The sequence below is a fragment of the Sus scrofa genome, chromosome 6 (genome assembly GCF_000003025.6).
Source record: "Sus scrofa isolate TJ Tabasco breed Duroc chromosome 6, Sscrofa11.1, whole genome shotgun sequence".
Lineage (NCBI taxonomy): Eukaryota > Metazoa > Chordata > Mammalia > Artiodactyla > Suidae > Sus > Sus scrofa.
The window spans coordinates 145,944,388-145,971,710 of record NC_010448.4 but is presented as its reverse complement, the minus strand read 5'-3'; the positions used below and the strand labels follow the sequence as shown (position 1 = coordinate 145,971,710).

General features: G+C 39.5%; 1 protein-coding gene across 23 annotated transcripts in view; it reads left to right on the top strand.

Moving 5' to 3' along the window:
* Positions 1–27,323, top strand: part of SGIP1 (SH3 domain GRB2 like endophilin interacting protein 1) — a 235,964-nt gene that overhangs the window by 79,911 nt on the left and 128,730 nt on the right. For 8 of the 23 annotated variants that reach the window (XM_021096519.1, XM_021096517.1, XM_021096518.1 and 5 more), the window contains exons 2-6: positions 14,763–14,826; positions 19,742–19,766; positions 20,774–20,857; positions 22,704–22,775; positions 26,626–26,682. In XM_021096519.1, coding sequence (XP_020952178.1) covers positions 14,763–14,826; positions 19,742–19,766; positions 20,774–20,857; positions 22,704–22,775; positions 26,626–26,682 — 302 coding nt within the window. The remainder of the gene's footprint in view (positions 1–14,762; positions 14,827–19,741; positions 19,767–20,773; positions 20,858–22,703; positions 22,776–26,625; positions 26,683–27,323) is intronic. The other 15 variants (XM_021096531.1, XM_021096530.1, XM_021096529.1 and 12 more) reach the window with 4 other exon arrangements.

Here is a 27,323-nt window from a genome sequence, read left to right as displayed (position 1 = left end):
GGGGTATTTCTTAACCAGCTGGAAGATGGGTGGATATCTGTAATTACTGGTTAAAGAGAAGGTGGTCCAGAGAGGGAGTCCTCAAAACAGAAGCTAGTACGTGGGCCACACAGGCGCACGTTTGCTTAGGGAGTGAGGATGATTTTCAGATGATTGCAGAGCGGAGTGTTTAAAGAGTAAGAGGGACAGATAACACTAGAGAAATATGATAGACCAGGTCTGAAATGCCACCCTAAGCAAGGAGATGTGTCTTCCGGTAACTTGAGTGCAGATTGAATTCTGCTGAAATCACCGAGGGGAGGTGAGCAAGGTGTGGGCAGGTGCTAAGTGGCTGTAAAAAAGAAGCAACTAGAATCGCTCATAGCTTTCAAAGGGGTTTCTGAGGAGAAATATCTGGGGCAGCCTGACAAGGCTGCTAGCAAACTTTTGAATTTCCCATAGAAAATATTACTCTTGTCAATGTGACTGTTCCAGGAAGAAGACCATACCCTAGTGGAAAGTCCCACATAATTAGCTCCATTCAAACTCAGCATTTGGATCTTGGGGTGTCTGCGGACTCCATTTCTAATGATTTTTTTTCTGTTTTTTGTTTGTTTGTTTGTTTGTTTGTTTTGTTCTTCAAGTCACCTTTTCCTTCCTTCTGCTTTTGAGGTTGTAGGTTCATAAATTGAAGTCGTTTTAGAGTACTTAACAGAAAATTTAACCAAAAGGCTATGCCAAATTTGAGCTTAAAATGAACTTAGTGTCGCTGGAAATGTGACTCAGATTGTAGGGGAAAATGCTATTCTGCCAAATAGGGGTTGATGACACTATTCTGGATGTTAAGAAAGTAATGAGATATATTTAGCATAGAAGTGGAAACAAAAACTATTTTCAAACCTAAAAATACTTGGTATTCCAGAACGCTACAGGACATAGATACATAGTTTGTGTTCTTTCCCTTTCTCTCTATGTATATATACATTGTAGTTCTGCTTTTCATATTATGATACATGTCTTTATATGCACACATACATATGCCCAATCATATATAGTAAAGCAATAAGGTGAAGGAGATTGAAGTAAAATAAAGGCACACAAAGAAAAGTTTGAATCTAGCCATCTCTGTGATTTTCTGTGTGGCTGTGGGCCTGTTGCTTTGCTCTCCCTGTACTCTGGTTTTTCTTCTCACCAAACCAGATGCTGATCCACCCTGACATTCTGCGATTTAACTGCCTATCATTTGTGCCGTGTTAGTCCCACCTCTTAATCAGTGAATAGGAGCTTGTGAAAACCCTCTTCCAAGAATAAGAACTTTTTTTGCTTGAATTGTGATTTTAGGGGAGGGGGGGAGGAAATGAAAATCTCCAAAGTCTTCTTCAACCATTACCTTTTGAAGAAAAAGGTAAGTCAGTAAACCACCATGTAGAATTTTTTTTTTAATTCAACTTTGAGAATTTATCCTAGGGTCACTTTTATACTCAGACTCAATTTCTAGAAAATACTGATTATATAAGCCATTGATTTTGCTAAGCAACCTGCATGCATGATTCATTTAGCTTTCCAAGCAATCCTAGGAGATAGGGTCCATTTTATGGATGTGGATCCTGAGGTTGAGCAAAGCATACATTTATTCACAATAATACAAATAACAAGTGGCAAGACCAGTTAGCTATATGGGACTAAAACTCTTGGCGACCGAGTCATGATGAGGGGAGGCATGGCTCATCCACACAGGGATTGGAAGAGAGCTGGTAGATTTACAAAGAGTCCAGCTCCCTTGCAACAGCACAGTGCAAGGACTTTGTTTTCCTGCACCTCTTACATCTAGGCAGGGCTATATGGTATATGAGCCAAAGCCCTTCTGGTCAATGGTCTAGGAGCAAGACTGTGTCCTTTCCCGGTTGAGGGGGTTCAGTATCCCAGGGCAAGGGGTCAAAGGTGTTTCTTAGACCTCTGGATGAGGGTCTGGAGGGATGTTGGCACTATTTTACTTGGAGAGGGAACCCATGGCCAAGGAACTGGCTAAGGGGAAGTTCCATTTCAGATTATCTATGCCTCCTGTGAACACGTGTCATTATTGTAATAGACTGTTGGAACGAAAGTAACAAGATTTTATGGAATCTTAGAGTTAATGCTATCCAGAGGAAGAAATTGGAAAATATACTCTTAGATGGTTTGCTAGGGAAAATGGAGTTTCCTCCCCTTTTCATACAAACAGGAAGAGAGAGACCTTACTATTTGCACCGAATTAGATGCTTCCTCTTTTACATGATGTGCGCTGTTACAGTTTATATTTTTGACCTTCAATTATACTATCATTATACAAATAAATAATACCCTTTTTTATCTCATTTACTTAGCCAAATCCATGTTCTCATTGACTACTAATAATCATCATGTGAAGCAGATATTTTTACAGTTCAGGAAGCTGAATTCTTGAGAGAGTCTGATTTTTTTCAACATCACCCAGTTGGCTAGTGGTAAAGCTAGAATCTGATTTGGGCACTGAAGGGAAGTGTAACAAAACTCTGTGAATCGTTTGCCTTCAGGAGTCATGGGTGTTTAATTAGTTGGAAAGCACTTAATTAGTTTGAACTCAGGTCTGTCAAATTTGGAATATTTACATACAGTCACAAATGGTAAACTCTTAAGTGGTAAGAAGTGCTCAGGTATTCAGCTCTTCTGGTAAATACTTTAGTTAGCAGAATCCAACTCAAATGCTGGTTTTCAGATAACTAGTACAGCATAATATTTTTAACATTAAGACTGTACTTAATGTGATCGTGTCTTCTGATGATCTAGAAGGGACATGTCCTTTATTTAGCACATCATAGTGAACATTAAACAAATTACTATTGGAGCTTTCTGGTACTAAGTAATTCACATGCTGGTGGGGGGAAAAAAAAGTAATTAGATGATGTCACTTTCCTGCTCCAGTACTTTCAGGGACTGCTTATTGCCCTTAACAACCTAAAGTCCTTAATTTGTTCTTTAAGAACTTGCATTGTCTGGCCCCTGACAGCCTCATCTCATGTCACTCTTCATCCTAAGCACCACACAATTATGAATACATGTCCCATCAATGAGTAGATGAGCAGGAGTTAAAGAGGGTGACAACTGCTTAGTTGAAAGGGGGTGTTTTAGGGTTTTAGTAACAGAGCTTTGATCGCACACAATTCGGGGTCTTATTACATGCTCTATCTCTAGCCCAGAAGAGTCTTTGCATATGATAGATGTCCAACAAGTTCCTGTTCTATCGACCACTGACTGAGACGATGAAGAGATCTTCTGACAGCAGTCCAGAATACTCAGGGGCTTGCCTGACTCTGGGCAGTGAACGGCTAGAGTCATCTCCCTGCCCAATCCTGAGAAATTGGTGAAAAGGATACTGAGCAGTGATGGAGAAAGTTGCCATCTGAGCTTCCTAGATAAATATGAGGACCTGGAATCAGAGCATCATTCATAGAGTAACAAACATGAATTTAAGCATTTGGAATATAAGATCCATCAACAAAGCAAGGGAATAATAATAATATGTCTATTTAACCTATGAAAATGCTCAGGGGAATGACTTCATAAATTAGCAAGACTACCAAGGGTTAATTTTCCAAGAGGATTGACTTGATATTTTCTATCTCCAGTGAGACTAGACTAAAGGAGAGCAGGTTATCATTGCAACTTGGTACATTTCTATTATCCAACAGGCACAATTTCATGACAATGAATTTTGGCACCTGTTGGAATTGGTAGCCAAAGGACAGATGGGTAGGTGGGTGGATGGGCAGACAGATGGGTAGAAGATAGGTGGATAATCATCATTATCATTACCATTATTACTATAAATATTACAAGAGCCAATCCACATGCATTCCAGGGCCCTCTCAAAATAAGGTAGACCTAAATTCTGTACTTACTTCCCTTTGAAACCTTTATCTTGTGTATGTTTCTCGGAAAACAGATCCTCTTCTTTATAAAATAACTCCATGTTTCTATGTTTTTAACTGTTTAAACCGTTCCCATGCCATTTGAGAAGTAGAGTCCCCAGATTCTCACTAAATAAAGCTGGCTGATAGCCCGTGGTGCATTGAGTCAGTCTTGCCATGTAAATCTTTCCCACGTCCACCTCTCTGCCTCCATGTAGCAGATGAGAATTAAACCAAGCACATTCCGTGTAGGACATGTTCCAGCTTTTTTTTTTTTTTAATTCACCTGTGAAGAATTCAATTCATAGCACTAAATGGTACAGATAGTGGCTATTTAGAGATTTGACCAAAGGACTTGCTTCTTCTTCTTCTGGATGAAATATAAAAAGGCAAGAACATACACAAAGCATTTCTGTTACTGTGCAGTTCGATTTCTTTTGGAGTCATTTTCTTGCTGAAAATGGAGTGTTTTGAAAAAGAGATTTGGCGAATTACAATTCAATTGAATGTTTCTGTTTGTGACTGAAAACCAGAGTCTTTCTGCACAGAATCATTAACTTCAGTTCCATCTATGTGTCAGTGCCAGGTTGGGGAGGGCTGGAGATGGAGGGGAGAGAAGAGAATCGATGAATGTGGGGAGAGAGAAAGGGAGAGGAAGAGAGAATAAGAGGAAAACCATTTTAGAGAATAAGGTTCTCATGGAACAGGTCAAGTTAATTTCATCAGTATTTGAAGTGTTATTCTCTCTACAAGGTGTAGAATCTGGAAACTTCAAATTCTATACACCGCTAACCCAAGTAAAAATAACACTGGCTTACTTGAAAATCCTTCTGGGAAGATAAGTTGACTAAAGTTTGAAATAGACTTGCATATAGTAAAGGCCTCATCAACAATGTATTTCCCTACTTCAGGAGATAGCTGTACTTCTTACTGTGAGTCTTTAAATCCCCACTTAAATTTCATGATAGATATTAGTAAATTATATTTCATGATCTTGGTTTTATTTTTATAGCTATAACCAGGAAAAGCCTGTGATTTTGAAAATTTGATTACTTTCAGATTTTGATGTTGCATTTTATTTCTAAAGGACTAGAGCTATGGAGAGGCTATAAGGGCTGAGATCAGGCGTTTAGTTTCTTTTATATAATCTGTTAAAATAGCTGTTTTCTAGCTGCTTTGTAACCATCAGAACTGTAAGAAAAGCAAAAGAAATCTGTATCAGGTGATGCAGAATATATTTTAGGTGTGATATATAGCTTTTGCACCTACTCAAACTTTACAAAAGCCTTTTTTAAATTTTATCTTTTTTATTTTTAAAAATTATTATTAAAATATAGTTGATTGACAATGTTGTGTCCATGTCTGCTGTACAGCAAAGTGATCCAGTCATATATATATATATATATATATATATATATATATATATATTATTTTTCTCATATTATCTTCCGTCATGTTCTATAACAAAAGGTTGGATAAGTTCCCTGTGTATTTTTTAAAATTTTATTTCATTTTATTTTATTTTTATTAAAGTTATTTTTATTAAAGTGATTGATTTATAGTGTTGTGTCAATTTTTGCTTACAGCATAGTGACCCAGTCACATATATATATATATACACACACATATATATACGCATATATATACACACACACATATATACACACACACATATATATACACACACACACACATATATATATATACACATTCTTTTTCTCATACTTTCTTTCGTCATGTGCTATCCCAAGAGATTGGATATAGTTCTCTGTGCTAAACCATTACATTTAGAATGAATATACAAAAACCTTTCTTTGATAGATAGCTTAGAAAACTGAGATGCAGAGAGCTTATTATGTAACTTGCCTCAGGAGGTCGTGAAGATGGGATTTGAACAGAAGTTTTCAGGAGGTCAAAACTCCTACATTTTTTACAACTACTTATGTTTCCCATGGATCCTGCTATTGTTCCTAAAGCTTAACAAAAGTTGTGGACCTGCTTAAAATTCTTCCCAGTTTCTGGGAAGGGGCTGAGTAGCCCCTTCATTGCACTGACATTGGCATAACAAATACTAAGCCCTTTTGTGGCAAACTTGTTCCATGACCATTTTCTGGTTAACATTTTCTTCCATGTCACCAAAAGGTCAAATGTTTCTTCTTTTAAAAAGTCATTACTGGGAGTTCCCGTCATGGCTCAGTGGTTAACGAATCCGACTAGGAACTATGAGGTTGCGGGTTCGATCCCTGGCCTTGCTCAGTGGGTTAAGGATCCGGCGCTGCCGTGAGCTGTGGTGTAGGTCGCAGACACGGCTCGGATCCTGAGTTGCTGTGGCTCTGGCGTAGGCTGGTGGCTACAGCTCTGATTCGACCCCCAGCCTGGGAAGCTCCATATGCTGCAGGAGCGGCCCAAGAAATGGCATAAAGACAAAAAAAAAAAAAAAAAAAAAGAGTCATTACTATCTTTAGCCCTTGAAGTCTTAATTGCATTATGGCCATCTCCATTTCAGTGCACTAACCTGAACTCCCATATATCAAATCCGAACTTCAAGGTACCATCCATATCAGAATATTTTACAATCCAGTACTAATGAAGTTAAGATGCATATTCCACCCACCGCCCCTGCCATAGGCTCCGTTCAGAATGATGGGGTACCGTATTGTAAAGAAACTCTGTACATATTGTAAAGAGACAAAGTTCAAAGATCACCTGGATTTCCTTGGAGTCACATAAAACTAAAGGTGAAGCATTCAGACCAAAGAGCACATGCCCACTAATTTTGAACAATTTGGCTTAAAATTACAACTATGTAGAACCACAAACATTTGTGAAATGACTACCATGCACCACGTGCTTCTCAACACTGAACTTGACTTTTCATATTCCCTGGTACTTGCCTCTGTTAAGCATCTCCCATATCTTAGGCAGTAGTCTGGGCACTGGAAGTCATAAATATAAAAAATCATGGGAGGCACTGGCCTTCATCCTAACTAGTCTTATATTTTCCTGTAAGATCTTCTTAGGACAAAGAATCTGCATTGGATTAGAATACCTATATTTAAAACTTAGAGGAAGAGCTAATACGCAAAGCATTTTAATCCTTCCTGACAGAAATACAGCAGCAATCATAAGGAATAGACATTGCCAGTGAGAGTTGCTGTCAATATGCTGCATTATGCCCAGGGCAATTAAATGCGCCTGGTTTTTATTACTGAGACCAAATGTTTGGCCTGGGTTCCTGCAGAAAATAAGTAATTCCATTACATGTGATTCACCTTTGAGTAACCCTGCATGTTGACGAACACTCAAGCTGAAAATTTACATTTATCACAAAATAATCCATTTAGCAAGCATTGATTGGGTCTCCGTATGTTCCCTGGGCAGCATACAAAGATTTAAAACCTGCGAAATATGGTCTTTGTGTTTAAGAAATGTACAGCCTAACTTCCCTATAAAAAATGGCTTTAAATTAAAAAAATCAAGGTTTTGGGTTTGGGGTTTTTTGTTGTTGTTAAGAGAATAAAATGAATTGTGATGAATAATAAAAAATATTCCATTGACAACAAGGGCTTGGATTCTGGAATCAGGCAGAAAGGACTGTGAAATATAGCCTGTCAATTACCACCTGTGTGACCTGATACCCATTACTCCTCATACCACATGGCATATAATCAATGCAATAATAGCTCCCACTTGATAAGGTTGTGTTGAGCTAAGATAAGGAAGTTCCTGACACATTTCTTGAATCATCTTGAGTATTTAACAAATTACCTCTAGTGGCTTTTATTTATGGCATAAGACAGGGACTAAATTGATCTTTTCAATGTGCCATTGTACATAGTCTTTACCCAAAAATGTAGTGAGATCACATCACGCCCCTCTCCCAGAGCCTCTGTTCCCTGGCCAAATGCACCTGCCTTCAGGTAGGTCCATCCTATGCAGTTTTGAGCTCTTTTTCCTTCCCTGATACCTCTGTATATACAAATAAATATCCAAAAACTGAACATCAATGGAACATAGATTGCAAACATCCAGAAAACATATTGTTTTTTTCTATTAATTATTGTGTAAACTTTGAATGGCTTCTTTTAAAAAGCATTAGACAAACATGGGCCATGTGTCCATCCCGAACCAGACATTGCCCTGAGTACAGCCACAATCATCAGGACCACCCGTGATGGATGAGAAGTGAGAAGCTGCTTGGCTTGGAGACATAAGTCTTGGTCTTATCTTACTTGTTTGTTTGGTGATCTTGGAAAAGGAACTTAATCACTCCGATTCTATTTCTTAATCCACAAGATAGGGGTTAGTAATGCCTTCCAAGTTTGCGAAAGTGCTGAGCGCTGGGAGGTGCACGGTGACCCAGCAGTACCTTCCCCTCACTCCTGGGAATTACAGACAGGAAAACTGAAGCTGTTCCTCCAAACCCTATGTCCTCCCAGGTTCTTTATGCATTTTTGTTGCAAATGACAGTGAGTAAGAGGGAAAATTGAGGTTCGATCTCAGATCTTTGGATTCGAAAGAAGGCCATTGCCATGCATTTTTCTCTCTTCCGTTGTGCCTCCTGCTCTATTTCTGGGAGGGAGTATCTTCATGCTTCTGGAGATACATAAGAAGATGGTTTGTATTCCTCTCAAAACTGTGTTGGATCTAAACAGTTGTCACTGCCACTCTCTCCTCCCTCCTCTTTCTTCGAAAGCTCATCTTAGAGTCAGCTTTGTATCCAGGCCTTGTCTTGTCCAAGTTCTGCTCAAAAGATCTGTTTGTAGAGGGGGGGGGGAGCAAAAGCACCCTGGGAACGTGATCTCCAAACGTGGTGCCTTTTCAACCATTTCAACCATGCTTACCTGGGGTGTTTAACATCCTGCTGAAGAGCCGTTAATGAAAGCGATGTGTAAGCAAGACTGTGAGATGAGGAAGGAAGGTAATAAAAAGTAGTGCTACATCCCTCCCCACCCCTGTCCCTTTAAGTCAGCTCAGGAAATAAACCAATGTGCTGCCAACATGCTGATAGGATGGTGACCAATTTACCTTTGGCTTCTTCCTGTTTTTGCCTTAACTATCAGACAGAGGAATGGTGGGAATTCAGGACAAGGAGAGGAAGGAGGAGGTACTGGCAGGACTCTTCCACTTCGACTCCTACATGGGCAGGACAGCTTCTCTGCTGAAGGCCAGCAGCATCTTCTGTGCCATTGGTCCTCAGCTCCTGCCTACAGGATGCTCACACCTCGATTTCTCCTATTTTAGATTCAGCTCCAGGACTGTTATCTCAACCTGACCATCTTATAGAACCAGTCTTCATTTTTAGGGAAAAATACTTCAAATGTAATTTTTAAAAAGTGGAAGAAATGAAACCAACCAAGCAAAATCCTTGTCATTTCTTTTGAGTGTCAGGTTTTGATGCTTTACCTAAAGTTTAGAGTATAGAGTCCAAATTTTCTTTTTTGGAAGATCCCTCTGAATAATTCTGTTTTCAATGGCTCAAATTCAGAATTTAGCATTTTCTTAATGAATCCCTACAGAACAGCTATACTTGGGAGAAAAGAGAATTGATAAAAGTAAAATTTTTTTTTGATGTATGGTTTATTTTCCTCTGCAGAGCTGTATACTCAGAGTCAGGAAGTTCTAAGGTATCTTTATTTTTTAATTAGTTTGAGGATGTTTCAGAGGAATACACTAGTGAACATAGTAATCTGTGTCTTAAGTCAAAAAGACTTTTTAGGAGTTCACGTCGTGGCGCAGTGGTTAACGAATCCGACTAGGAACCATGAGGTTGTGGGTTCGATCCTTGGCCTTGCTCAGTGGGTTAAGGATCCAGCATTGCCATGAGCTGTGGTGTCGGTCGCAGACGTGGCTCGGATCCCTCGTTGCTGTGGCTGTGGCGTAGGCCGGTGGCTACAGCTCCGATTGGACCCCTAGCCTGGGAACCTCCATGTGCCTCGGGAGCAGCCCTAGAAAAGGCAAAAAGACAAAAAAAAAAAAAAAAAAAAAAAAAAAGACTTTTTATTAAAGATTTATTTTTAAAGACTTTCAAACTTTTGGGGGGCCGTCATGAGAAACCTATTTAACATGGTTACCCAGTTTGCAGACACTCCCCCCACACACAGCTGAGGCCAAGAATTTCATAAACGTCTTCATCCTTTCTACAAGCAAGGCACACTTAGTTTTAGTTTTTTTCTTCTACTTCATTTTTGATTGGCAGTTTCACCCTAACACATTTATTTCACAGGCTTCCAACTCAAACTGAATTGCAGTTTGAAAAGGAGATGAGAAATGATGCCTTTGTTTTAATACAATTGAGTAAATACTTTTAGGGAATGTTCTATTTATGCAACACTCTATGGCAGTGAAATTAAATTCATAGTAGGATGTGTGACTTCAGGGAGCTTACCATCTAGTTGGGACTAATGTAACATTGTAATCTAATGAGAAAAGCTGAAAGGAATATTGAACAAAAATGTGTTCCCAGCAAGCTTTTTGTAAATATCTGTTACATGAGAAAGAAAAGCTGGAGGTTTTGTTGCAAATTCTCATTGTAATGTTACTTCCTTGATAGTGAAGGGCATCATGGACACAGATTTGTGACTATACAGTTCCTCTTTTCTTTGCTAAATGCTTGACAACTTTAGCAAAAAAAAATAAATTAAGAAAAAAAAAAAAAAAAAAGATCCCAAACTTTTAAGCCCATCTGCTTTGTCTCTACCTTTTCCTCTTCACTCCCTCCTCTTCCCCCTGTAGTCACAGAATAATCCGGCTTGAACTTCCCTGTTTCTTTTTTATTTTGGTGAAACATATATGACATGTTGGCCATGTGAAAAAAGTATTCAGTATCTTTTCAGTGTTGTGCAACTATCATACTATCTAGTTCCAGAACTTTTGTATCATCCCCAAAGGCAACTTTGTACCAATACTGCAGTCACTCCCTGAACACAGCCTCCTTCAATGAATTTGCCTACTCTGGATATGTCACAAAAATAGCATTATGCAATAGCTGATTCTCTGGCTTCTTTCATTTATTAGCATAATATTTTCAAGGTTCATACATGTAGGGGCATGTATCAGTGCTTCTTTCCTTTTAATGACTGAATAATATTCCATTGTGTGAGTATGCCATTTTTTGTTTGTCCATTCATCAATTCGTGGAAAACCATTTCATTTAAAGGGAGATTTTACTCAGAAAATAATTATAAGCTAAATGATTGTGCATGCTTTTATAGATTTTGATTCCATATGTATAATGTGGTACCCAAAGGCTTTCAAAATTTGATGTCTATTTGTAGAAGCATGAGTATGAGAAGAAGTACTATATGTTCAGAAGCTCATGAGATAATACTGGGTCTACTTATAGATTCAGAATTCATCTACTTACAGATAGAAAACGAAACCATGTGAGGGAGTGAAGTTACCCCAGGGAGAAGAGGTAGAGGAACTTAGGACAGAGTCTGGCAGAACTTTGGGGATCCATGGAGGGAGAGAAGCCTCCAATTTCCTCCCTAGAGATGATTATAATAAAACCTGATAATGATAATAAGACCTGAGGGTAAACCCTCAGGCTCATCATTTGCAAAGAAAACACCTCCCACTTTTTCACAAGGTTTATAAGAAAATTGAGTCAGCATAGGTAAAGCAGCTTGTACTTAGCCCACAGGTAGGACCTCAGTAGTGGTAGCTACAAATATTACTATATATATTTGTGTTATCACTATTGTCAGTTTCTGTATCTGTTGCTTTATTTCACTATCTTGTAATGTCATATCTGGGACTGCCTATTTTGAAATAAACTTTCCTAACTGTGGTTATTCCCAGGTTTTACTAGCTTCTCCCATAATACTAAAGGAAGCCGAAGGAACTTAAATTAGGTAGAGAGATGCTAGAGGCACAGCCAGACTTCCATGTGGCTGATGCAGTTTTGTATGCACACAGGGGATGCTCTCAATTCCATAGCTTGGAAGAAAACCGTTCTAGGCCCAGATCATCAGGACATCACAGTTCTTTCACTTTAGATCTCTTTGTTTTGTATTGTCATTTCTCAAAAAACACTTGATTTTTTTCCCTCCTATTTTTGCTAAAGAATAGTGGACCCAAAATTTATGACCCAGCCTAAAAACAACTACGCTGTAGAAACTGACTTAAAATTTTTCATGGAATTCTAGAGAGAGAAGTGAGAAGTCATTGGATATAGTGTTTTTTAAGCTTATCAGATTATCAGATATGGTGCCTTAGACTTGTTATTCCTATGAGATCTTTGATACTAATACTCTCTTCTGAAGAATTTTTTGATTATTTTAAAATAAACTCTCAAAAGACTTGACCACACTTCTCCATTCACTTTTAACACACTTGCTATGATTGTTTCTTCCTGGATCATCTCAAAAAGCTGTAAAGATGTGACTGGCTTTTATATTTCACAACTTTTAGTCTTTCAGCATTTTCTTTTCTAAGCACACATCTTTCCACCTTTCAAGGGGAAAAGTGAAAGTTTTCACCACTGGTTTTTATTATTTAAAAATTTGATTAGTTTTGCTTTTCTGGAATGTCACATATCTGGTTTATGCTCATATATAGTCTATCTATGGGGACGTATTCTATGGATGTAGCATATGTTTTTCAGTGAAACTAAAATGAAGAATGGCACTGCATCTTGTGAACATGTGCAAATTCTTTCATTCCTTATTGCTGACTGAATGGTTGTAGACTGAGAGATTGAAATACAAAAAGAAAGTAACTGTATTCATTGACACAATTAGAAATGATGCTGGAAATGGACTCTGTCTCCTGAAGCCTGATCCAGGGCACTTTTCACTGGAAAATGGACAGCTTGTGATGTTCATGACCTAGTTCATGCTGGCTATTGTCCAGATTTGGTGGTCAAAAACAGGACACAGTCTATGGAAAACTACTGTTGCCTGCCCTGTTACCCATTTAATACAATAATTACGGGAATTTGTCTGTATTTTCTGATCTATTCCGTAGGGCATGCCGTCTCCTATCTCATGGTCAAGTTACAGAAAATAAAGTAATTTGAAAACATAAGATAATAATAGCATTTGCTTTATAATCCTATTAAAAAAAAAAAAAAAAAAAAAGAGTAGTGACTGGGGAAGAGGGCCTTCATTGTGACCCCAAAGCCCTCTTAGAAGCATAGAGAAGACAAGAGACTTGAAGCCCAGGAAAATTTATAGGCAGAAAAAGACTATTGTAACAATGGTATTTTGTCCCTATAAGGAGATAAGGCAATTAGAAGTGAGAAGAAAGAAGTTTTTCATAGTCAGAATTAAAAATGAACAGAGGGAGGGTATTCATAAATATTATGGGCAGGTAATTTAAATGTCAATAAGTTTTCTATAAAATCCCATGTGGAGAGTAATGGAAAACAGCTTACTGTGGGAGGAGATTTTTTTTTTAAAAACAAACATTGACATTTTAAAGACCTAAACATCTTAAACGGAATGACTATTCAAATGCAAAATTAGACTAACAGAGGCATTTTGGAGATTATATTTGAGTATATCCTAAAAGCCAGATAATGAATGACTCAGATCATCTGAGTGGCCTGGGCTGACTCACATGTTTTAGAAGAAGATGTCATCCAATCTCTGATTCTGTCAGTGATTTTCCTCTGTTCCACCTAGTAGTACCAAACAAATCCTGAAAGTCGGTGTCTTTTCCAGCTGTAATTTGTCAAGAAGTTCCGAACACCAGTAAGTTGTCAGTCTAAAGCCTTGAACATATAGGCATTTGGTACATTTGAGTAACACTCACTAACATGAGAAACACAAGCCACGTTTATAACTATAGGACATGCAGGAGATGGGAATCCCAGGCATACCCTTGACAGGATAAGAATGGGAGATACAAGACTGAGCTTGGTTTGTCCAGGATGGAAGAAAGCAGCCTTCTTACCCCACCTCCACCTGCATGAAGCTTCCTGGAAGACATCTTAAATCAGCAAATATCATCTGGTACCTATACTTAGGATAGGGGACATACAGAGGATGTCCTTGGCCTCTGTCTTAGAAAAGCTCACAGCCTATGGAGGAAACTACAAAGGAACTAACTAATAGGTGGAAAGTTTGATATATTGTAATACACGTAAGAGCAACATGTGGAAGGAGCAGAGAAGTGTCAGTTTCTTACAGCCCAAGGATTGAGAGGCCCTCACAAAGAAAGTGGCATTTGGCTGGGCCTTAAAGGCACATATTGAAGTTCTAAGTATCAACAAAATAGGAAGAGCATTTCAATCAGAGGTAAGGACCAAATGAGGGAAAAAGAGCTCCTGGAGTAGAGAGGTTTGGGTATGTTCATATGTTCAGAGACTCTAGTCTAGCCACCAAATTGAGGAGGTAGAAAAAGGTGCATTGGGAATATGGAATACAAAGATGTGTCAGATCAGTAAGGATCTCTTGTATGGTTTATATAATCTCTGCCTTGGAACTATCCTAGTCTCGAGAATATATCTAACCTGTAAATTATTGTTCTTCTAAATCTATGATCGGGTTTCTTGGCAGAGTGCCAATTTGGATGATGCATAATAACCATCTAAGAAAAGCTTGCCAATTTTTCTATACCTAGTCCTGATCTCCTTTCCATTTATTTGAATATTCTTATGATGCTTCTAGGGCTAAGAACTTACAGTGTTATGTCCTTGGTCAACATCTGCTGACAAATAGAATAATGAATCCCATGCATGTGCCCCCCCCCACACACACATGCAGACGTGTAAAGAAACTGTCATTGCTTTTTGAACTTTCAAATTAACTAATGTGTTGCAACTTTAAAAATATGTTCACTTGAATGTTGCTAGGGACATTCAAATGGCAAATAAATTTTCTTCGACCTTTTGTTGTTTTTCTCCCATAGGATTGAAAAAACGTACAAGGAAGGCCTTTGGAATACGGAAGAAAGAAAAGGACACTGATTCTACGTATGTACTCAAGGAGAGCACCACTACTCAGCGTCAGCTGGCTGTGACCATGTGCAAATGCAGATCTGGTGTGGTCTGCTGCAGAGCAGAATAATGAGCCCTTTAAGCCCCTTCTTTAGCTAGAATCCCTGCAAGAATGTTAGAAAATGGGAAAGTCAGTAGTTGTGTAGGCACAAGTGAAAAGGAAAAGGGCTATATTGATTTTGTAACTCCAGCTTTTCATTCTGTACATTTTTATCATGTGTGCATTTTATCACAAGGTGCTGAGCATTGCCCTCTGTCCTTGTCCTCTGAGAATTTACAATTCATGGAATAAAACACCACTCATGCACGCTGAAGTAGCTTTCCTATACTTAAAAGAGCTAACATATTTGAAATGACCAGCATGGTACCCGGTAACTTAGTAAATGCTCAGTGAATGACAGCCTCCACTACTCTTATTTATTACTAATACAAATTAATACACGGTCAGTTCATTATAAGCAATGAGAAATGGAATTTCCTAGGAATTTGAGGGTAGGTGAGCTCATATTTGAGCACATGATCAGTGAAGCTTCAGAGAAGTAGGAGTCTTGAGTTTGGCCTTCACAAAGATGAGGACATGCATTCCATGCAAAGGGAACAACAGCCAAAGCAGAGATGTGGAAAAGCCAAGTAGGTATTCAGGACAAGCTAAATGGGCAGTTTGCCTACCTGTCAGCTGCAGGTAGCTGTGGTGATGGGAGGCAAGGCTGGAAAGTAGATCAAGACCAGATAGGAAGGGCTTTATGTGCCAGGCTGAGGTGTCTGGGCTTCCTTCCTTAGGCAGTGGGCAACCTTGAAGCCTCAAAAGCTTTTAAACCGAAGACTATAAAGGATTAGGGGGTAAAAAATACTATTTTTTTGTCCAGATAACAAGTATTCATTCTCTTCTTACCTTTTCTTTGTGCTTTTTCTTTCAGTAAATAATTATTTCATGGAACTACATTTACTCTAGTCTTGCCAATTTTTTGTAAGTGATTAAATTAGAAATATTTTTTTCTGAGCATTATATAATTTCAATTATTTCTTAAGAACTGCCATTTTTGAAACACTAACCAGAATAAGTGGTGGTTGGTTCACCAGAGTTAGAAGACCTGGGTTCTGTCAGTAGCTCTGTGGCCTTAAAGTACACTTTCCTCCAATGGACCTTAGTTTATGCCGGGTGGAACCTAATTTCCCTAAATGCCAGACACTGCAGCAGTTCATCTATCGGCAACATCTTTTGTCCCTTCCAGCAGGCCTCGTGTTGTGTGGGGTACCACTGGACATATTTTAGGAGAACATCCTTGGTAGAAACCAAATCCATTTTTCCTTGAAGACAGTGCCTGTAACTGACTACCCATAATCTCTGGCGTGTGAAGAAAATTAAAAAGGAAAAAACTCTCTCAAAAGGGAAAAAGAGGTCAGACAACCTCAGCAGGGCAGGCTGGGCTCATTTGCATGTGGCCCAAGTGCCACTCTTCCATTACCACTTCTGAAATCCTGAAAATGAGGAAGTTACTCCTCATGGCTTGGGAGAGATGTCCAGCATCTCCTAAGTCTTCTAACAAGACATTTGCTTGTAAAATCCCAAGCATCTGTCCTTCACTTCTTATCATTTGAGCACCCCAATTTACTTAGGTGATAGAAAATTCGTTATAAACTGGTTCCGCCACATTGATGGTCAAAGGACAAGCTGTCTAGTGTAAGCCTTTGCTTTTCATGAGCCTCTGCTCTCTGATTGGGTCCTATATCATTCTTGCATACTGCTGGGAAAATGTTCTGGCACCGTGCTGTCCCCTCAGCTTTAGGTAATGCTTGTGTTAGTCTGCAATCACTTAAATCTAGTTGATGCGAACTGTTTTCAGGGCTGTTGCAAGTCGGTGAGGGTTGCCAGGCAACCTGCTCTGGTAGCTGCCAGCTCCAACTTCAGCTGATTGAACCTCCTTAGATAGAGTTAGAAACGGAGCTTCCTGATTTGATCATCATGACAATGGCGGATAGAAAATGGGAAGGAGAGAGCCTAGGCTAAGTGGCAGGCCCTGGGCAGGGTATTTTGTATGCACTGATATCTTTTTAATCCTCACAGTAATTCAATAAGGTTAGAAGTAATATCTCCATTTTAGAGATGAAAAATCAGTGCCAAAAGGAATTAAGTAACTTGCTGAAGGCTACCCAGAAAATAAGACATGGAGCCAATATTCTAGTCCACGGTTAAGCACCTATTATTTTATCACCCAGGGGGAAAAGAAAAAAAAAGAAAAGATGGGCAAAAAATTATAATCAAGACAATAGGAGGGCAAAAGAGAAAAGATTTTAGTGGCGAGAGGTCACTGTCATTTTTTAAAATAGAAGCAAACGGTCCCTAGTAGATGATCAATTCAAAACAGAAATAAGTAAATATAATGGGTCTTCTGTTAAGAAGAAAAAAATTATTTAAAAATGAATAAAACTTAAATAAGGGCAGTTAGGAAATAAATTGAGAACGTATGCCCAATTGTCTGAGGCAGCTAACATTGCTTTCTGCACTTCCCATCCTGGGTCAGTTTATATAATAATTCTATAATATATTAATGTTAATATACTACATTATTAATATATAATAATGTATAATACATTACATTATTCTAGATAAAGTTTAATGAGTATTTACTATGTTCTAGGTACTATTCCAGGCTCTTCATTTATATTAACTCGCTGAATTCTTTAATAGCCCTATGAGGTATATACTGTTATCATGGCTATTATGTAGATGAGGCAATAGGCACTAAGGGGTGAAGTCCTTGTCCAAGGTTATGCAGCTAGGAAATCTACACTGATGTATGTTGAGTGACAGTCTGGCACTACAGCTGGTACTCTACACTGTCCTGCTTACTGCCACCATGCCCCATTTCCATCAGTGGATAAGACAAAGGCTCAGAATAGACACCAATGCTGCTGTGTATAAGTACAGTTACTCTGATTAAGATTTTTGAAACACCATCCCTATAGGTGCATGAAATCAAGTGGCCTCCCATTTAAGATCCCCTATAGCTATGCCCTTCTACCTGGACCAATAGTGGGTAACACCATAGCCACCCCTGTCTCCAGAGCTGTGTCTACCCCACATATATTACTGCTGCCAAAGACACTCCCACAAGGATCAGTCCCTCGGGTATAGATATATACCTTACCCGAGAATTGATACAATCACCTCTCTCTCTCAATGCTGAAATCCTAGTAATCCTAGTAAGAAATGCTCATTTTTTGCAGTGTGTAACTCTAATAAGGAATGCTGGTTTTGATGAGTTTGGGTTGGTCTTTTCTCTGTGCTTTCCCGCCAGCCTAGGTTAACTGTGGCTTTGGTAGCCCGCTGGATTTACTTACCTGTCTCATTCGCTCTATGACGAGCATGTCTTCGTCATTTTTATCCCCTGTTACTAGCCTAGGCCCATTATAAACACTCAATATTTGCTCAATGAATTATAGTTTTTATTATCTAAGACTCTTCCTACCCTTTTATCTTACATGAACATTCTTTGAACCAACTAATTCCCATAGCCAGGGAATGTGCAAAGACCCTAAGATTTCCCATGGTCTTTCAATATCATGGTCCACCCTGCTTCTAGCCCCTGTATCACTGATTCACCCCTGCAAACACTTGCACACAGAACTGATTTAGAAAAATGATGCACTCCCTTCAAGTGTTTTGTAATCCAAGTAGACTATGAATATTCTGCTAATTTTGAAGGGGATGTTGGTGGAAAAGAGGAAATCACATCTTGGAGCCAAGAAAATGTCACACCAACTCTGCATTTCTGAGTCTCTCTCTCTCTCCTGGTCCCATCTCCTAAAGAACCATTTCAACCACACCAAACTCTTCAAGATTTCATAGTCCACCCAAACACTTATTAAGGTTTTCTTCCAAGCAATGCAGGTCCCCATCTCTGCATAGTTCCAGTCTCCATGTTAATACAGTAAGATTTTTCTAGCTCCTTACAGAATGAATTAATGTAGGAAGTGATGAAGGTACAGTGACTACCCTTTTGCTTCTCCCCTTCTCCGGTTCAGTTTTCCAGAGTGGCAATAATAATAATACCCTTCCCTTATTGCTATAAAGTCTAACATGGCTACAAATGGGAAGTTTTGTGTTCCTAGGGTACAGATGTCATGGAAGAAAAAAAAAATCTTTAACACACACTGGATGTGTTGGGGGAACCATTATAATTCTTTATATGGCAAGATCTACCTTATCATATTTAAACTGGCTTAGAGAGATGAAGTGATGTGTCCAAAGTCAAAGACCCAATAAGTGGTGGAGTCTGGACACCTGAATTCACCCTACTGGAAAGCCCTTACTCTTAAGCTCTGCAGCCTAGCCTCACCATAGATGAAATACCCTGGACTTCAGTCATCTAACTGAGCCATTTAGTAAAGGTGCCCTCCATTTCGTGCTCTCCTATAATCAAGGGAACAGGAAATCTAGAAAGATAGAAGAAGATACAGATTCTAAAAGTAAGCTGAAAAATATCATAGAAGTTCCTTCATCTAAGGGGACTTCAAGGCCACTTATGGGGAGAAGATGAGAGAGACTACATGGGCCCACCTTCCTTGTGGTGGGTTTAAATGGAAGCCTGCAGAGTGGCATAGCTCTTAAGGAATTTTCCTCTCAAAAGTGGGCAAGACACTTGCACCAGCAATGTATGCCTTTCACATTGCAGTTTTTAAGGAGACTCCCCCCCCCACACACACACACCCCACAGTCAAATATCGCTCAATCTATTTGTTTTGATTTAGCTTTCATCAGCCAGGTTTACTGGGGTGGGAACTCACGAATGGGGGAAAGAGGTGGTTCATGATTCTTCGTGTTGTACTTGAGTCTACGTAGCAAGAATGATTCATTTTCCTAATAGCTACTAATTTCTTTTTGTTGCAGAGGTTCACCCGATAGAGATGGAATTGTAAGTATTTAAATGACCATTTTTAGTAGGTTTGCGCTTCAATCTACGCTAGTCTGAATTGCTTAAAGCCCTGTTTCCTTTTTTGTTTCTGCAGAGAAAAAAAATTAGCTTAAATAGCTTTTCAGAACTCTCACTGTTGTAATTTTTTGTAGTAATTGCATGGGACAGAAATACAGTGTTGGTCAAGTTAAACTTAGTTCTTGCCTTCACCTCAAACCCTGCCTCAGAGTAGGCAAGCAAACCAGTCATCAATATGGAAGGTCAAAAGCCAGACAGTTCCTGCAGGGGCTGCTACCATCAACTGTTATTTCATTTCCAATTGAATGATATAAAAGCTCATTATATTGCACTGTTTTTCTCCAACAGAGGCCACAAAGTCATAATGGAGCTGAGAGCCAATAAAATTGAAAGACGCTTTTCCCCTTTCATTGTTGAGCTGCAGATACATTTTCTACATTAAATTCATGAGTAGGGAATGGTCTTGAAACCACTTAGGCCTGAATTTACAGCCCAACGGAGGAAAATGTGTCCACTGGGTTTAGATTTAACAGTAACTGAGTCCTTGCTGGTCACCAGATTTCTTGCTTTTTAAAGAAGCCTGTGGTGCATGGCCTCGGATTTATCCGAGTGGTGCTTATGGGTGTCTGTACCAGCTTCTAAAATGACTTCCTTCCAGTCTAAATCAGATGCCTATTCAGAGGGTTCAAAAGAACAGCTGTTACTGAGGGAAAAAGGGGGGGGGCTCGCATTAGGCTCATTGGGCTCAAGAGGGAACTAAAATAAACCTGATAGTTAAAAATATTTTTTTGAAAAATCACCCTTCATAATATTTTCCCTAAATTGGGGTGTTAATTGCAGCTGTGGTGGGAGTTTTCTCCCACCTTGGACTCAAGGGTCTTAGCTTTGGGGTGCCTTTTGCATTCATGTAGTTCTCACCATGAAATGTTAAGAAAGTAGACTGAAATTTATCAGACATTGGGTAACACTATAATCAAGGCTCTATTCAGCAGGGGAAAAAAAAGACCCAGAAGACTCAGCTTCTCCTCACCTCTTGCTTCTGGCTCAGAGCCCTCTCGTTAACTCTGTCCCAGGTACTCTCTGCTTCCGTGTCTTTGCTTCTGTCTCTGTCCCCTCCCTGAGTTCTCTTGTCCCCTTCCTTCCGACCCTTGCAAGGCTCTGTTAGCTAGTCTCTGCTTTCCCTCCGGCTGCTGCTAGGCTGGTTTGCTATTTCTTGCTTCTCTCCCTCTGGCGCCTCGGTCTCATCCTTTTTTCTTTATCTAAAGCTCCTCCAGCCCTGCTATTCCTTGTCTCCAAAGCCCCACTGCTACCTCAGAGCTCTCTGCTGTTCTGGGGACCACCAGTTTAAATCTCAAGTAGAACACGCGCCTTGGTGCCTGGCATAGCACTGGCATGGGGCAGGCGACCCTGAGTATGAACTATGTCAACAAGCCCAGCCTAAGTCTGGGCTTCATCCTTGAGGTCACCCACATCCCCCTTCACTGCCACCAGTCCCAGTCACATCAAGTTATTTATCAGCAGATGTGCCCTCTTTGTTCTTTAATTGGAAATGCCACGCATGTATCCCTGGAAAGAAGAACGATCAAATTTCTATTTCTCAGGAAATAACACAGACCTGTTTAGAAAACAGGCTACATGCAAAATAAATGCATGTTCTCAGGAAAAGGGTATATAGCTTCCTAGGTGATCGGGAATTATTGGCCAGCTGCTAAGTTTACCATTTGGAAATGTGCCTGAAGTTTTCTCCACGTACTCTGGTCTGTCACCAAAGTTTGAGAACTCCTTATCGGACCAGTGCTATAGGAATCCAAGTTTTCTGTTTGCATTGGGTCCCTAGAAATCTTTACCTGACTTTCTCTCAAACTCAGACTGATTTCTTTAAGACCTTGTGTCTGAGGACCCAGTCCACTTTTACGTGGCTGACTTGGCTTTCAGATTATTGCCTTTGGAGTATCTGTAGTTGAAATGTGTGGCTTCACCAATGTGGTTCCACAAACTTCAGGTGATGGTGCAGCCACTTAATCCTTATAAACAACTTTGGCAGAGCGGGCGCCACGCACTAGGTTTAACTATTGAATTTCAGTTTCTCAGAATCCAGTGAAGCCCATCTCTGATGATGATGCCTTTGAGATTTAGGCCACAGAGGCTCTGTGGCTGGGCTGCATGTATGAAGGTGGGCTTGCCTTGCTACCCACTGGCTGAAAATGCCCACCCCCAGCAGACCTGGCTGTTGCGGTGACATGGCTTCAGACAGCTGTGGGTGGCGATGCATTCTAACCCAGGGACAAACTCTGATTTGTGCAGGACACACTCTTAACTTCTTCCTAAGCCATTCCGATTTCCATCCACACCAAGGATGGGAGGCAGTGGCGGTGGGGGGGGAGGCGGGGGCGGGGGCGGTCATGGCCATTGTTGGCAGGAGATCCAACAAAGAGGTGTGCAGGGAAGGGCCCAGATCTGGAGCTGTCAGCTATGCATGCTCTGGGTATTGATGACTCTCAGGAAAGCTTGGGTGCAGTGGGTGTATGGTGGAGCTAGCCTTTTCAGACTCCCACGAGAAATACAACTGTTTGTATTGCATCTCTTGGCTGGGTCCAGGGGTCTGTTCCCTCCCTGTAAATGAAGGCTGGCTGAATGAGGACCAGATTCACATCACCCTGTGCCTAGGATGCCTCTTCCCCCTACTCCCTTCTTCTCCTGGCCCAGCCACACCTGCCTGCTGAATAGAGCCTCGTTATGGGCCCCAAAGTCCACTCCTTGCTTCAGGAACCCTGCCAAGATTGGTAGGCCCTGCAATTTGGCCTAGACTTTGTTTCTTCTCTGGTATGTTTGCTGACTCCATGTGATTCTTTATATGTGTCTTAAAGAACAAACAGATCCTTTAACAACTTTTTTCTACATGAAAACAATCAATTCCAGCAGCCCAGCCCACATGAACCACCCTACAATAACAAAGCAGAGTGCGCGCGTGAAGGAGGAAAAAAAGTTTCGGTAAGGAAACAGATTTTAGTTTAAAATTTCCAAGGGGTTATAGAAACAGTGAGTAAAAATCCCCATTTGAAATTGGAAAAACAAAAACAAAAACAAAAAATAGCTTTAAGAAGACTCTTTCTTAGATAGTATTTCCCCATTACTTCTTGATCACCCAGGGCCAATGTTTAAATCAACCGTATAGACTATATATTGACATCTGCATATACTTTTAAAGAGTGATCAGGCATAAAAGACATGGGAGTTCTTTGTCTTAGACATAGGACAGAGATTCAAATTTTATCTGTAAAAAAAGCTTTGGCTATACTATAAATAATACTATACAAACCAAGTAGCTCTTTGTTAAGATGAGCACTGTTTCAGTAATATCAGAAATTTGGCAGAACCTTGGCCCGTGGGAACCAATGTACTTGACCAAAGCATGTCACATCAGGAATGTTGATGCCAGCACAGAATATGCCAGAAGTTATAGTTAGGATGGCCAACATGGTAGCCTCATGTGGCTATTTAAACTCAGTTCCTCAGTGGCACGTGCTGTATTTCAAATACTCCATAGCTACTTGTGCTAGTGGCACCATATTGGACAGTAAGCATACAGAACGTTTATGTCCCAGACAGTGCTGTTGGACAGTGCTGTTCTATAGGATTATTTACACCATGAGTCAAGTCTACCTCCATGGCAAAAAGATAACATTTAGGCGGTATATTATGTGTCTTTAACACTCTCACCAAGGAAGACTAGGTAGCCATGAGCTGACCTTGGAAAAGAGGAATGTTCCCAATGGAAATTAAGAACTTCGATGACTGTATAGTTGAACATAATTGTTACTACATGTATTGATTTAACCTATTGCATTATCTAAGAGTAAATGAGAAGCCTGACCAAAACAGAATGCTGATTAACGCATGGTCAATATTGCTGTAAGCCTCAATTATCTTTAAATAACAGTCATATATTCAAGTTGTAGGCGTTATTTATGCTAATTGTGGAATTAAAAAAGAGAGATTTAAAAGAATACATAACTTAAACTCCAAGAGAAAAATCACTGTTTATGGGTTGGTGACGAGCCAACATTGCTTTAAATGTTAAGTCTAGTTTTTAAATAACACTTCCCCACTTAACTTACATTCTTTCTTGCTTTTTTAATGTTTTCCCAATGAAAAACCACCACTATCACACTACAAGCTGCTTAAATGGTTAAACCAAGACAATTTTTCTTCTCTAGAGTTTGACCAGAAGAATTTCAACCAGGTTCTGGCTTAGTTTTAACTTGATAATATCCATTTGCAAAAACAAATATATTTGTAAGAATTCACTAGTATAAATCAGGCCAAATTTCCAATTCCTCTAATAAAACTGTGTGTGTGTATGTACCTGTGTATGTTTGTATGTGTGTTTGTGCACTCATGCACATATGTTTTGAATATCTGCCCCAAAGAACATATTGTTATGATTTATTGTTTCTGTTTAGTATTTATGTTTAAAATGTTCTTAACTTAGAAGAATATTTCTTTGTATAGGCTTTGCTTTCTCTTTATCTCAATTTTCCATTGGTTTCCATGGAAACTGGGAAATGTTCATGCAGCCCAGATCTAGATATTTTTAAAAATTGAAGAATTTTTTATTCATAGTGTTCTATACATGTTGTCAGGAAAGAAACATACACACATACCACATATGTATATTTTGTTTTTGTTCAGCAGAGCATGTCAACTATCTTTTTTTGAAGGACTTTGTTTATGGAGATGAGACTGTCGTGGAAGCAAACAACTGTAGAACTTTGAAAATTGTGAATTCAGTAATTTACCTAATCTCTTTGGGTTTTAGCTAACAATTTTTTGTACTAAAGAATTGTTTGGGAGGAGTTCCCATCGTGGTTCAGTGGTTAACGACGCCAATGAGTATCCATGAGGATGCGGGTTCGATCCCTGGCCTTGCTCAGTGGGTTAAGGATCCGGTGTTGCCGTGAGCTGTGGTGTAGGTCGCAGACGTGGCTTGGATCCCATGTTGCTGTGGCTGTGGTGTAGGCCGGCAGCTGTAGTTCCGATTAGACCCCTAGACTGGGAACCTCCATATTCCCTGAGTGCAGCCCTAAAAAGGCAAAAAAAAAAAAATAATTGTTTACAAGCTAAAAGTTCTATTAATAATGCTAGAATGATCACAAAATTCTTGAGTTTCACTTTTAGCTTAGTTCATTGATTACATACCTTTCTAAAAGGACTTGGAGAATTTTGCTAAGAAGACATATGCAAACAGATTGGTAAAGTAGAAACTTAAAAAGAAAGCACACAGAACGAAAATAGGAACCATGCCCATTCACCATGGGAGAGGTTTTTATGATGAGATGGCACATTATTTAATGTGCTGTGTCCTCAAATATAGCTTCGTAGGTGCAGAGTTGATATGGCAGCTTTTTAAAACGACCTTTGCTCAAAGAAGAAAAAATATCGTTGAAGCCCTAATTCAGTGAAGGTGATTCTGTGAGAAGGTTAGAATGATGTTGTCTGATAAAGCGCATAACCTCTGTCAGGAGCAAGACAAAGAGAAGGACAGGTCCAGGCTCTGTGTTCTGGGGAGTTTGTGTATTTGCAAATCCTAGTGCGGTGCTGGTGTGTAGGAAGAGGAAGGCATGAACACATTATCTAGTCCTCATGCACTATTCACCGTCACTAAACTACTGCTCATTCTCAGGGTGCCCAGATAACATGCACTAAGTATTAATCAGTGATGATAGTGACTTAGGGTCCCTCTATGTGGTTTGCTCGTGATCCTATAGGCATAAATGAAAAGCTTTCGTCTCCTATCTATGTGTCAAATTAAATGTCAGCTGTTCACTTTGTAGTTCCACTTTGGCCTTCATTTGTGATCGCAGAGTTAGGTGTCCCGTCCTTAAGCCTCGTGCGTCAGCATCTGCAGTGTGTTGTCAGGAGACCTCGTCACATGCTCAGTGACACACTCCTGCTCTATGTGCTAACGAGAGGAACGCTGTTGAATGAACTCTCCATTGCCATTACCGATTTTTGTCTTTGTCCTTTGCTCATGAAAAGTAGAGAATCCCAGCAATTTTAGTTTGGATGATGCCATATCCTTGCTCAAGTTCTTGTGGTCATACGTGGCATGGTCTGTACTAGGGGCCAAAATAGAATGTTTAAAATAATCCAGAGGAAATAAAGCTGGCACTCAGTCATCTTGCCATGATCTGAGCTCCTGGAGGCATGGATGATAGAAATCCGTGATGAATCCTCAAATTCTCTTTTAATAATTTGATAAGAAGAGCCACTTGAAAAGAAGAGCAACACTATTTTATAATACTTAGAGGCTGAGTTAACTGATGTAGAGCCAATTTCCTTTATATTCTATCAAGGAAAAAGTTGAGTCAGTGTTAGAAAAGCTAAAAGAAGATCAGCTAATGACTTGGATGAAAACTCTTTGGATATGTTAGAATGAATCTTATAGAGAGCAGCAGAGAAGTCAAAATGTTTCTTTTAAATATGTATATACATCTGGTTATATCCCCTGAAGGTCTAGAGGATTAAATTATAATGTAGGTGCTGCTAATTCCTTAGTAATTGAATAAAATTGGAACAGCTAGTTGGTAATATCCGTATGCTTAGGTATCCTACAGTCTTTTGTGAAATAAGTGTACAAGTTCTTTTATGCCATTTCATGAGAGTGCAATTTACCATTCAGTTACACCAATGTGGTTTCTTAATAGGCTGCTCTAATTTGTCTTTCCAGTGCTGGATTTTGATAGCTCATGCTAAATACAGATAAGAGTTAAGTGTTCTTTGTTCCTTTCTTTTCCATTCAAATGTTTCTCTTCTAAATGTATTTTCAAATTTATTACAGAAGAAAAGCAATGGGGCACCAAATGGATTTTATGCGGAAATTGATTGGGAAAGATATGTGAGTATCCGAGGATTGTTTGTCTTTATAAATATTTCAGGATGTGAAAGTGAATTGAGGCATTCCTCATTTAGAATGAGACACAAAATAAGTGAAACATGTCATAAGGAAGTGTCTGGCATAATTAGCATGATACAGGAGTCAAGAGCATTAGAGTCTGTTAGACCTGGGTACAAGACCTGGCCTCTCCACATATCAGTTGCGTGTGGCTTTGGGGTACTTATTTGCTGACCAGCAAAAAATGCAGTTAGTAGGGACTTTACAGCATTGTTGCAAGGATTCAATGAGATAATTCTTTGCAGACTATTTCAGTTGCCTGCCTCTCCTGTAACATGTGTATAAAAAAATGCTTTTTTTGGAGTTCCCATCATGGATCAGCAGTTAACGAGCCCAATTTGTATCCATGAGGATACGGGTTCAATCCCTAGCCTCACCCAGTGGGTTAAGGATCGGTGGTGCAGGTCGCAAATGCAGCTCGGATCCTGCATTGATGTGGCTGTGGTGTAGGCCAGCAGCTACAGCTTCCATTCTACCCCTAACCCGAGAACCTCCATATGCCGTGGGTGTGGCCCTCAAAAGATAAATAAATAAATAAATAAAATGCTTTTAAAAATATTAACTCCAGATATTTCAGTTCTGGA